The sequence below is a fragment of the Microchirus variegatus genome (genome assembly GCF_963457635.1).
Source record: "Microchirus variegatus genome assembly, chromosome: 14".
Lineage (NCBI taxonomy): Eukaryota > Metazoa > Chordata > Actinopteri > Pleuronectiformes > Soleidae > Microchirus > Microchirus variegatus.
The window spans coordinates 18,452,418-18,466,049 of NC_139815.1; the positions used below are offsets into that span (position 1 = coordinate 18,452,418).

At 41.8% G+C, this 13,632-nt stretch overlaps 1 protein-coding gene across 1 annotated transcript in view; it reads left to right on the forward strand.

The window, feature by feature from the left end:
• cskl (c-src tyrosine kinase-like) overlaps window positions 1–8,088 on the forward strand; it is a gene marked incomplete at its 3' end in the record, with an annotated part of 42,874 nt that extends 34,786 nt beyond the window's left edge. Inside the window, exons 6-13 of the mRNA XM_083901090.1 lie at window positions 2,676–2,769; window positions 3,754–3,819; window positions 3,902–4,001; window positions 4,545–4,635; window positions 5,265–5,338; window positions 5,817–6,012; window positions 7,485–7,571; window positions 7,906–8,088. Of these exons, the coding sequence (XP_083757216.1) occupies window positions 2,676–2,769; window positions 3,754–3,819; window positions 3,902–4,001; window positions 4,545–4,635; window positions 5,265–5,338; window positions 5,817–6,012; window positions 7,485–7,571; window positions 7,906–8,088 (891 nt within the window). The remainder of the gene's footprint in view (window positions 1–2,675; window positions 2,770–3,753; window positions 3,820–3,901; window positions 4,002–4,544; window positions 4,636–5,264; window positions 5,339–5,816; window positions 6,013–7,484; window positions 7,572–7,905) is intronic.
• Window positions 8,089–13,632: the final 5,544 nt, after the last annotated feature.

The following is a 13,632-nucleotide window of genomic DNA, read 5'->3' on the forward strand; positions in this document are numbered from 1 at the left end:
GGGCTTAGATCACGAGAAAAGCAACGTTTCTGTTTTTATAGTAAACTGAATATGTGTGTGACTGGCTTCTACCGGTTTATCCTCCACATGAGCCTCACGCTGGTTTGAAAACGTTAATGTTTCTTTTTTTCACTGGTCTTATATTTTTGTTGAATAAACTGTGAACGTAAAATAGAATAATCAGTGAATTCATTAATAATTTAAACATTGAATTGGAAACGGCTGTAAAAGGCTGTGTTGACATTTCTCTAAAGAAAAAAATGTGCAGTCTGTGCCCATCTTCAATGCCATTGTCATCAAGTGGTTATCATGTCCACTTGTTCATTCTTGACCTTTACCCATTTATCCATCACCAGGTTACTGAAGCGTGTCACAGTTAACAGGATAAGGTGATGTGCACCATAGAGAGTTTGCCACTGTTATAAGCTTAATAGACTTTGCAGTCTTTTATATATATATATATATATCCAATGTTGTTGCTAATTGTCCTTTTTTTCATGAGCATTAATGTTACAGTTATTGTTTTTTGGGATGGATTTCTGTATTGAGTGTAATTTTATTGTGGCCTGTTTGTGCTGCAGCATCCAGTGTCCCAGGGCGTTTTTCTTCTTAAAAAAAAGAGTCAGTTTTCAACAACCTCTGTGATCCTCTCGCTCCCTTGCTTGTTATCTGAACGCTGGTTCACACAGTGAGGAGAGGGGAAGAGAGGAGACAAGATAGCAGAGGGATGATGAAGAACGATGGGGTGGTGTTTGGGGGTATGACAGGCGGGGGCGCGGGGGGGGGGGGGATGTTGTCCTCTCAAACAGAGCGAGATCACCCCCTATTTTAACTGGACCTCATCTCTGTGCCTTGTGGGCCGATGGAAGTTGGACGGCAGGAATGTGCCAACTGGCACTGAGACCGTCCACATCCCCGGTGCATTCTTATCTTCAGCCACCCACAATCTCTCTCTCTCTCTCATAGGCATGGGTCTGCCTCCACTTCCTTTTTCTCCACCTCCTACCCTTCTACTCCCTCTCTCTTTGTCTTCCTTCATGGATACCTGACATGTTGTTGTGTTCATTCGCCCTTTCCCTCTCTCCTCTGCATTCCCCTGTGTCCTCTCCCTCTCTCTCTCTCTCTCTCTCTCTCTCTCTCTCTCTCTCTCTCTCTCTCTCTCTCTCTCTCTCCCTCTCTCTCTCCATAATGACCTATGAGAAGATTCCTCACATTCTTGTGGGGTTTTTTTTGTTCTTGCTCCTGCAGCAGACTTCATATAGACACACACACACACACAGCACGACACACAATCTGCACAAATGTACACAATAGTAATGTGTATTAATATATGCGGACAGACCCAGGCTTACTTCCTGTACATGACATGTATGCAGCGAAGCGAAACAAAGATGGCTCCATGTGGTATTTACGAATAATGATGGGTAATGGGAATGTGTCTTCATCTACGATGCCTGTTTTTTGTGTGTCGACTTAGACGTTGCACCTTCCTGTTAATTATACCGGGTATACTGTATGTTAATTTATCCAACACAATTGTCAAATTTAAATGTTTTTATTGCTAAAAAAAAAGATCCAATATATGGTGTAGTAATAACGTATGTTTATAGCTACATCACGGAAGCATGCTTCAAAAACGGTGTATTTGTAATTTTTCAGTGTGTTCCTTCATTTATCATCCTCTGTGCTGAATTACATAAAACGAGCTGATCATTCCTGCACCATGCTGCCCCCTGGTGGCTGTAATAGTAACTTACACTCTGTGCTGCAGTTGTACAGCATGAGAAAGGACAAAGGTTTGGTGTGACCTACTGTCCTAAACACTTGATTTCACCTTTATTTGTCTTTCTTTCAAAATTAAGCGCATTTTGTTTTTTTCCTTTTTTGTATTTTTAAAAATATATTACTATAAAAGTATTATTGTTGATGATTAATCTGGTTTTATAATGCTGAGAAGATATTGATTAGGACTTGTTTGGAATCTTGACCTCTCCCACACCCACACACTGGTTCCCACAGTGGGTTTAAACCTCTCATGAGGGGAATTTACTCCAGAGGTGTTGTTCTTTAAATCAAGGATGACCTGAATACTGTCCATTTGTCCAGTCTCATATGTGTGAACGTGTCACTACAGAGCTTGGTTTGCATTGATCTATATTTCAGTGACTGTTCAAGGTCATTTTACTGGGAAATTGATCAAAATCCCTGCAACATTTGAGGTTCAGGTTTCACATATTTATGATTCACAGAGAGAGTCCTTAGCATTTAGTTTCAACAGCAACATGTTTTCTTTTTAAAATGAAAAATATACCCATTTGTCAGTAGCTGACAGTGAAACACAGTCGTTCTCCTCCTCCTGTTTAATCCAGCTTTAGTATGGAAATGAAGTCGGATTCTCTTGTTGCCAAACCTGTCGTGCTTTATCTCTTTGTTGGAAGAAAACACTACATATTAAACAGAGGGACCCCCTCTCTCTCATCAGCTTTCAGTACCGTCAGACGCTTCCTTTTATCCCCACTCCTGTGTTTTTTTTGTCGACAGCTGCTGGAAACATTAGCCATAGCTTTGTTTATACATCAAAAAGAACGACTGAAAGCAGAATTTAGGAATCTAAATGTGAATATCAGTGCTGACTGAAATGTCTGCATTGAATTCTCTCTCTGTTTCGTCTGCAGCATTACACCAAAGACCCTGACGGACTCTGTACCAGGCTGATCAAACCCAAACTGATGGAGGGAACAGTGGCGGCGCAGGACGAGTTCTCCAGGAGTAAGAGAAGCACACATAGCTCGTTACACTGCTCTACAGGGAGACCGGCACTGAGGCGCACAGGGATGCGTTTGCGTCTCCGCGTATAAACGGCAGTCACGCTGACCTCGAAGACATGAAAAGGATTATAGATATGTGTATAAACACAAGAGTACAGATTGCATACTGCTTCTCCTAAGAGGCTTTCTACCGTCAGTGCAGTCCTAATGGTGTAAATGAGCGGCGGGTAATTCATCTTTCTTTGTCTGCGAGGGGGGACACCTGCTGAGCTTCAGCAGCTCAAGGTCAAACAAAGTCCTCTGCTACTCCCCATCGTCTTTCTCCCAAATGAGGCGTCATTTGGCACATTTTTTTGTTTAATCTGATGGCCGATAAGAGCTCAATTTATTTATTTGTATATTTAAAATTTCAGTTAACTTTATAAAAGAACTCCCTGCACCTTTTGCTTTTGTTTGAATTTAAAACAAAGTTAAGTGAAAGATAAAAATAACATTTCAGTTATATTGAAATTTTTCAAAACTTTATTGTAATAACTTTATAATTTACTGTAGAAAACTTAAGGGAGCTATTTATTTGTTTATGTTTTCATTTAACTTTATAAGACGTGCTGCTGAGCCTGGGAGCTTCTTAAAACAAAGTGTCTATTGTCTAAGATAAAAAAACAAACCTTTAACATGTTGCAAATTTGAAAAGCTGTTTAACTTTTAAGCATATGTTTATTAAAGTTAAGTGTTGGTGTTTTTGACGCCAATATTTTCACTTTTACTGCAAATTAATATCTGCTTCAAATATCGGTTATCGGCCTCATTGACTACTAATAATCGGTATCGGCCCTGAAAAAAACATATCGGTCTATCTCTACTTTATATACGTGCTATTCCCTTTAGTTTGTACTCAAATATGTTAAGAATTATGGAACAAGAGTCAACCAGAATATTTTCACTCTGTGGCTGTGAACTAATGATCTCTGGTGTCTCTTGGCAGGCGGCTGGGCCTTGAACAGAAAGGAGCTTAAATTGATCCAGACCATTGGCAAAGGGGAGTTTGGAGGTGAGGAATCCAGTTTTCATTATTTGATTTCCACACATCGGAAACATAATAACCCTGAGACCTCTCTCTCTGTCCTCTGCAGACGTGATGGTTGGAGACTACAGAGGGACCAAGGTGGCGGTCAAGTGTATCAAAAACGATGCCACTGCGCAGGCTTTCATCGCTGAGGCCTCTGTCATGACGTAAGATCCTGCTCTGTCTCTGTCCTTCACGCTGCCGTTCAAAATGTTGGGGTCACCTATACAATTTTTGTTGTGTTTTCCATTAAAATTCACATGTATATTCATCAAAAGAGTTGCAAAATGAATAGAAAATATAGTCACGACATTGACAAGATTAGATATGATGATTTCAGCTGTGCTAACATCATTGCACAAGGGTTTTCAAGGGTTTTCTAATCATCCAATAGTCTTCTAACGTGATTAGCAAACACAATGTACCATTAGAACACTGGAGAGATGGTTGCTGGAAATGAGCCTCTATACACCTATGTACATATTCCATTAAAAAACAGACGTTTGCAGCTAGAATAGTCGTTTACCACATTAACAATGTATAGAGTGTATTTCTGATTCATTTAATGTTATAGTCATTGAAAAAATGTGTCAAAAATAAGGACATTAAGGACTATGTGACCCCAAACTGTGTATATCATCTGCTTTCTTAATGACATCTTATATGTTAATCCTGTATTTCCCTGCCTCTATTTTCCTTTGTCTGTGCAGGCAACTGAGGCACAACAACCTGGTGCAGTTGTTAGGGGTAATTGTTGAGGAGAGGGGCAGTCTCTACATCGTCACAGAGTACATGGCCAAGGTCAGTCACTGTTTTCTCGTGAGCCATTTTCTTAAGTTCCAACGTTTAATTTAAATGACAAAACCACACTATTCTACATGTAGTTGCCTCAAAAGTTGTTTTTAATACAGTATTACATCAGCACATTCAGAGTTTTAGGGATTGTGATTAGGGCTGAACAATTAGTCGAAATCGCAATACAGTTTACTGCAATTTTCAAATCGCAGGAGACGCAATATTTGTTCAAGCCAAAATGTGTGTCAAAATGTCATTTCAGATGAATTATTATTACACATCTTATTCTTCGTTTCTCACAGAGCTGCACAAATATCACACATTAATCCTTTTAAATATGTTTCTTTTAATGAAAATTAGAATTGTGATGTAAAAATCACAATTCCCTCGGACATCGTGAATCATATCGCATTTGCTTCCAAAATAATTGCAATTAGATATTTATTCAAAATTGTTCAGCCTTAATTATGATTCCTGTGTAATTTATGTCCTTTATGTCTCTGTTGTGCTGGGTGTTATTCTGCATCTCTTGTAGATCTTTGGTCCAAGAAAAATGTCTCTGTCAGGACAATAAAGTCCGTTTGTTTCACTTATTGAAAGATTGATTGCATTAATGTTCTGTAACTGTGTCACAGGGCAGCCTCGTGGACTACCTGCGCTCTCGAGGACGGACCGTGCTCGGCGGAGACTGTTTACTCAAGTTCTCCCTGTGAGTTCTCTTCATCTCTGTTCAAGCACTGTACAAGAAGCAGATGTTTGATCAGCACAGCTTTGGGGTCTGGAGCGAAGCGGCTGCTCTTTAGCTGAAGGGCCTTTTAATGTATTTCTGCGCTGGAAACATAAAAGAACCATTTATTTACACAAGTAACCACAGTGGAGCGTGTTTGCCTCAGTAAATAGCTGCTTTATCTGCAAGTCAAGTGCCTGAAAGTGTTTTAACGGTTATGTAGCGCATGATGTAACTCTGCATAAGTTTAACTGAGTGCAGCTATTTCTGTGTAGGCAGGAATTCACTGGGAAGAATTACTATTCTTAGTATTACTAATTTCCACTATGATCCTCATAACCCCAGACATGATTGATAGATTGTAACGGGATAAACACAAAACAAGCTAAATCTTTTTTTTAATTAAAACCAGAGTTATCAGATTCTGACGGTGCAGTTTTCTCGGTCTTTCTCCCGTCAGTGACGTGTGTGAAGCCATGGAGTACCTGGAGGCCAACAACTTTGTCCACAGAGACCTGGCAGCTCGAAACGTGCTGGTGTCCGACGACAACATCGCCAAAGTCAGCGACTTCGGCCTCACCAAGGAGGCGTCCTCCATACAGGATGCTGCCAAGCTGCCCGTCAAATGGACCTCACCTGAAGCATTAAGAGAGAAGGTGAGTGGGTAACAGACCCGGGCTTAAGTGTTTTTCCTTTATAGTCTTTACTTACCAAAAAATCAAGTCTTTTGGTAAAACTTTTTAATCATTTAAATCCTTATATTTGGGACTCTGGAGGTCCTATCAGTCGGCAAAGTGAGAAAAAAAGATGACTCACTCATGTTTTTGTGGTCCTCCTCAGTCTAAGTACAGGAGGTAAAACATGCAATGTTGACTTCCGCACTCATTGGGACGTCACAAGACACTAAATTCCTGGAATTGTTGTCTCGCGGAGCTCCGCTTTGTCCGTAAAACACGTGAGAGTGCTGGCGAGGGCAACGGTATCCGAAAACCGGAAGTCAACGAAAAGTTATATTCTTGGCTCCACAGTGCAGCACAGAGTTCTACACAAACGTTCAGCCTCAGAGGATTTATCTGTCCAGTGGATACATGTTATGACAGCAATGTGCCTGCTAGAGCCTGCAAATGATCACTTTTCCAAATGCTAACTGCTGTTAGCTCCCAGTAGCCTCTGTGGCTGATGTCATTTCCTGTCCCTTAAGTTTTGTTTAACTTGGAGAATAGGATATAATATGGGACCTTTAAGATTAATGTAATTAAATATGATCATTTATGTTCAATAACACCCCAAAATTGTAAGATGTAGGACAAAATCAGCCTTTCTTGATGACATAAATCAGCAGGGAATTCACTGGAATTCAGTGTTTTTGGTCCTATTAAATGACCCAAAACTGACTGAAACAGCGATGTGACAAAAATAAATGTATGAAATCGGTTTGTAAAACCAAATAAATGAACAGCAAACGAGACATGTGATATGTTGTAGGTATGTTATGAATTTTCCTGGTTGTAAAAGCTGTTTCATTGATGATCATCATATTTATTATATTGAATACATTTGTGAAATACACTATTATAAATTATATAGTATATATATATGTATATATATATTAATATGCAATATCAATAATGCTATGTAATATCAATACCAACTTCTATTTATAAGGTCACAATCTCAGTAACATGTCTTTCATTTTAAGTCTAATTATTTGTGTTAGAGCAAAGTTTAGAGCAGGCATTTTCATTGTTTCCAACACGCATAAATATTCTAAAAAATAGCCTAAAAATACTGAGATGTTATTTATAAGCCTTAGATCAAATTTCTATGATGCATTAATGTACAATGATCAGCACACTGACTCATACGACAGATTTTGACTGTGCCGAAGAGGAAAATTCTTCAGTACGAAAAACCCTGGTAAATGAAAGCAGCTCTCCCCAAACCTCTCATACTTGGCAGCTTCCAGCTCGTTCAAGAGGAACTGATTTTGTCACCTGAACTTGTGATTTAGCACCAAACGGACTAAAAGTGTCCTAGTTTTAATGGGCAGAGGAGGCACAGTGAAGCCAGCTGCTCTCTCCACACCTGCTGATCACTGTGTGAATTTTGGCTCCTCCTTTTTTTTCAGCGCTTTTCCACAAAGTCGGACGTCTGGAGTTATGGGATCCTACTTTGGGAAATCTACTCGTTTGGGCGCGTGCCTTACCCTAGAATTGTAAGTACCTTTACACCAGGTCTGTGTGGATCCCTGAGGTTGGAGATGTACCAGCAGATGGCAGACTTTATTGCTGGGACCGTTTTTGTATTCATTATTTGTGCAAGAGGAATGAATGGTGTGTAGTGTTGTATGTCAGAGTTGACGTCAAAATAATTAGATCCGTGCCCTTTTAAATATGGGAGAACATGAATTATGAGATTATTTCTACATGCTTCACCACTCCTTACATTTCCGTTAACCTATGTTGTGAATAATAACCTTTTAACTGAGAGATGTTGTGTGCAGTCGAGTCAAAAGTGGTGTGAATTCTGCTCTTGTTTCTGTGCCTCAGCCGCTGAAAGAGGTCGTGCCGCGCGTAGAGAAGGGCTACAAGATGGACGCCCCGGACGGCTGCCCGCCCGTGGTCTACGACCTGATGAAGCAGTGCTGGACCCTGGACGCCGCGGTGCGGCCCTCCTTCCGCATGCTGAGGGAGAAGCTGCAGCATATCAGAGCCAAGGAGCTCTACCTGTGAAGAGGAGGCGTGGGGAGGGGAGGGGATGGGAGGCGAGGGGGGCATAGGGGGAGCCCAACGCAGCTGTAAGGTAGGAGGAGGAGGAGAAGAAGAAGAGGGACCACGGCACCTTCCTCCTGCCTGCCAAGCCTGTTGAGCTGTGGGACTGCCATACTGTGCTCCCCCTTCCCCGACTACAGATGTCCACAAGCCTTCTCTCTGCTTCCTTACAAGGACTGTTTCCCTGTTTGTGTTGTATAGCTTTTGCCAGACAGTTTCCTCTTCTCTTGATGGGCCACTGATCTTCCTTCCCTCTATTCCTTCTGCTGCTCGCTCTCTCTCTCTCTCTCTCTCTCTCTCTCATTCACACATTCTCTATCTCTTCTTCTCATGGTCCAAGTTTCTCTTCTTCTTCTACCTGAAAGATTTCTTATGTTTCCCTTCCCTCCTCCCTCCTCCTCTCCTGATCATGGCATTAACTGGAGGGGAGGCTGGCCTTTTCCCTCCATGTTTGGTCAGGTGCTCTTTCTTCCCCCCCCCCCCCCCCCCCTCACACCTCCTTCATTCCTAGTTTTCTGTGTCACCATGTGACTCTGCATGTGTTTCAGCCCGACGCCATCATTCCATCCTTTGTTTCATCTCTCCCTTCCCTGGGCGTGGTGTCAGGTGTGGGGCCTTCGCTCTGTGCCAAAGTGCCTCCAGTCTACAGACCTCCAGATGTCCCTCCAGCACTTCTTTCAATTGGACTGTTGTGTTTTGCTTTTTAATTCCTTTTTTTTAAAGAACATCTTTTTTTAATGCTTACTTTTTTTTTGCAGGGAGGTTATCAAATACATTTTTAGTACCGTCTCCCCTACCTCCAATATGTCCCCACCAGACTGTTTGTATTTTTTTTTTTTTTTAAATATCCCCCAAAAAAGAGAGGGACCAGGAAGAGAGAGAAAGGTTATTATGGGCCAGTATCGTGTTTGACAGCCCTGAAGAGCAGTGGATGGGGAGGGGAAGGCAGTTCACAAACATGGTCAATTCATCATACGTGGGCTTGTTTTTTTATATCGAAATATATTTAAAGGATTTAAAAAAAATTTAAAAAAAAAAAGAACCAGGAAAATACTGACTGCGGCAGAGACTTAAAAAAAAAAAAAAAGTGGACTTTCAGGAGCCAGGAAGTGTCCTGGTGACAGGACTGTTCAGTGTCTCTGTGAATGCTGGGGTCAGGGTGGTGCATGCTGTGTGTGAGAGGCCTTGGGTTCAACTGTCAGTGCTTTCAATGTTAATTGTTTTATTATGCTATCATGATTATGAATAAATCATTCCATCTGAACGGCGTGGTGGTTATGGTAGAGTGTCAAGGTTTAACATGATATATATTCACTGGCACTGAGTATTTGGCTTCTATAGTATTTATAATTAAAGGTGCATTATGTAATAAATCTAAAGCAACTGGCCATAAAATCCTCCTAATATGTCACAGAGACTCAGGAATAATGTTCATATAACAAACTGAACTCACCAACAACAACAGTACAGCCAAAATATTTGCATTAAAAAAAATATTTTGCAGACTGCAAATCATGTTTATGTTTTGAAATCATGTTTTGGCATGTGGCGCCACCTACCGCCATCTACCAATCATTGCAGTCGGTAGAGTCTCAGCCACGGGTTGCCAGAAAACGAAACCTTAAAGACCTCGGTATTTTGAATTTGAATGTAGTAACTGTTTTTGGCCACATTCTTACATATGGCACCTTTAAATATTAAATGAATGGTGTTTTTTAAGGTAAATGTGAGGTCTGCAAAAATTCTTGATATCACTTTGTCATTAAGGTTTGCTGATGTCCTTGTGAAATGCATCTACTCTACACACACACACACACACACTCTGAAAATAGTTATTCGATGTAGCTAATTAACACCCCATCAGCGTCCTGTGACGAGAATCACAAGACAAACGGTGATCCGATGCTTCTAACAGGTGTGTCCCTGTGTCTGTCTCGCAGCCACGATCTCCTCTCGGAAACTATAAATAATCCCGCTGTGATCGTCTTCCCGAGAGCAGAGGTGCCATGAACAGATGGCGAAGTGTCGGCGGAGCCTCGTAGGTGTGAAGCGCTGACGCTGCTCTGTCATTCAGAGAAGTTTGGAGCAGTTAGGTTCACTGCGCCATCTTTGCTTCGTTTCCACCACTTGCCCTTTAGTGCAGCGACTCAGGGATAATCAGATGTGGTTTTTGTTTACCTGCTTCCTCTTTAACTCATTCAACTCGCATCCTTTTGACCAAAAACCCCGTGTCCTCTCTCTGTCCTCTCTGCAGCAAACAGTTGTTTTAGGGCATGATTTCATGAGATTCTCTGTGAATTGTAATGGCAGTGACAGAGAAGCAGTGGGCCTGGTTACATAATCGAGGCAGTTTGTGCTCATGGCTAAGACTGCGCTGCTGTCAGGACCGATCACGCTATCTCTGCTTTGCCATCCCGCTAAGGCTGCACGAGACCGGCCTGATGCAGAACCCCCACCACCCTGTGTGTGTGTGTGTGTCTCTTTGGTTCACTGGCAAAAAGAACAGCTCATTTGGTGTTGGTGGGGAACAGACCAGGATGTCAGTGCTCAGTCTGAGTTCAGAGGAGTGAAGAGTCAAGATATCAAACATTTGGACAGAGTCTAGTTCCAAAGCAGAGGTCAAAGGTGAAATCCTTTCAGTTTCTTGTTGGGTTTGTAGTTGCAGACGCTTGTGATTCTCTCCTCCGCCTGCACATCGTTATATTCCTTTCCCTCATTGTAACAGCTGCAGCTGCAGCACAGCAGGTCACTGGACAGGCGGTGAGTCCATCAAAGGCCTTAAACATACAGAGACGATCAATCGTCCACTCACAGGTCTACGTGAGCAATTTTGAGTGTTAAATTAACCTCTGCATGTTTTTCGGACAGGAAACCAGGAGGAGAACTTGCAAAACTGCACACAGAAAGGCCCAGACCTGGGGATACGAACCAGCAACCTTCTTGCTGTGAGGCAACAGCGATAACCGCGCGGTGGAGGCCCATGGTGACAGAAGACAGTTAAGGCACTGGGCTCTTCTTCTTCACACTTAAATAATCCTGACAACCGTGCACAGCTCGACAGTCTTAGCAGGCACGTGGAGGATTGACGCGTTAATCAGCTTTTGATGAGTTATGGATCTGTGCGGCACAATTTGACAGCAGCTAATTAGCCCGCCCCGAGTTTTTGACGCCATCACGGTTTTTATCTTTCGTAGAGAGAAAATAAATTGCGTTGGCTTCGTGTGCCGTTGCTGGGTTACGTGATTCTGGCCCGTCAGGATCATGATGTTGTACCCATGCAGCTGCACACTCTGCTTTAAGCACCTCGGTACATAATAAGTGAAGTGGTTGTATTGTTGAAGGGATGATGTGGTTTTCCTCATCAGTCCACACAAACCTCCTCTAGCCGGCGTGTTCTGCCATTGCAGTGGCATGCGGAGGCTGCTGTGTGATTTTTCACGTGATTTCTAAATGTGCGGCCTGCTGCTGAATCCGTTTCCCTTGACACTTTAATCCCATTTACCTTGTACGGATACACCCACTAAACCCCCCTGTGTTTCCATTCAGGTTTTTCCCCCGTGCTCGAGACTGAAAATGTGCGTTAAAACAGGCTTGACGGAAAGGCAGCAGACTGCGGCGGAGGAACTCTTGACACCCCTGAATTACTGACACACAAAGAGCCTTGTTTGTACACTCTGTCGCTGAGTGAGTGTGGGTGGGAGGGTGGGTGTTCTCCATTTTCAGCCCTTTTGCAGACACGAGACGAAGAACAACAACGGTGACATTATTAGGCCAACGTGGACGCACGCGGCCACGTCCGGGCCCTGCACGTCGTCTGGTGACGGACGGCGTCACGTGGGCGCATCACACGCCTGTTCGCTCGACACTCGTCCCTGAGCGGCCCACAGATATGCTGTTTCCTCTTGCAATTAGCTTCTATTTAGAGGAATAATCAACCTAGCCTCTCCACAGGATAACATCCCTCTTAGCCTTGCCAGACTTCAGAAGCATTCTTTTTTTGGTCCTTGTTGTGTTCAGGCCCTTGTCTTCAAGTGGTCTGTGGGAAATCAGTCCCCCGTTGACCTTAAGTAGCATTATGGACTGTATTTCATTGCAATGCTCCGTTTACTCTGATTTAATCTGAGCAGCGAATGTGGAAGTTGTTGTTCTTCTTGAACATTAAGTGCTGCAGTGAAACTGTGTATGACTCAGACGGCACCAGTGTGTGTGTTGTTGTTTTATATATATATATATATATACATATGTGTGTGTCAGATGGCAGCGGAGGAGCAGGCTTGAAGACGGTAGCAGCAGCACGACCTCTGACATCACACAACACATCATCAGGATATCAGTGTGAGGTTGGTGTGACACGCACTCGCACAGCCATTTTATGACGTACACAAATTATTTCTAACACAAATATTGAGTCACACATGGTCAGGGAGTTCAAACTGAGCATCAGAAAGAGGAAGAAAGATATTGTTATAGTTTGTTGGCTGATCTGAGTATTACAGAACATTCTTTAAACCAAAATGTCCTTTTGGACAGATTCTAAATGATAGCTGAAACGATTAATCCATTACTAAATGAATCATCAGCTATTTTATAATGAATTTAAGTTTTTTTCATGATTTAAACAATATTTCTGATCGTTTCAGCTTCTTAAATGTGAATATTTTCTTTGTTTCTTTGCTCCACATAACAAAGAAATCATTCAAACTGAATCATTATGGACATTCGAGAACATCGTCATTTCCAGCACTGATCAAACTTTTTTTTTTGTACATTTTCTGACATATGGACCAAACAATTAATTGAGAAAAAAATCGTCATATTTATCGATTATGAAAATGATAGTTAGTTGTCGTCAGCTCTAGACTTTGGTGCGGCAGAGTGAGCATCTTTCAATTTTCCTCGTTTTCAGCGAGAAAAGGTCTCGTGGTGAGATAAAGTGACATATTCTTAAGATATTGTAGACTAAAGAACTGAATCATTTTGGTTTGTGGACAAAACAAGACATTCGAGAATATGGTCATTTCCAGGTTTGACAAACCAAACTGATTCTTTTTAACATTTTATGGGCCAAACAATTATGAAAATAATCGTTAGTTGCAGCTCTAGAGGCAACAATAACTCAAATAACCACATGTTACTTACTTACTGTTATATTTGACTTTTCCTTTAACGGTTTATATCTTGGAGCACTCCCTGAAGGTCTCAGTAAAAGATTGTGTATGCTTTCAAGTAAGAAAGCGATGATTAAATGCGTGCTTCAGAGGAATCCTCGTACCCCGACACTCTGAACAAACATTATAAACTCTGTCCAGGCAATGGAGAAATTTGACTTTTGTAGTTCTATTCCAATGTGCGGATATTTGTATTGTGTGCTGAAGCTATGCTTTTCTTATTTGTCCCTACTTTTCATTTCAGTTATGTTCATATATAGCCACAAATAAAGTATAAGAAAAGAAAGAAAGAAATAACCACGTTACAACAAATGTATGCAGAAAACCATCTGAATGC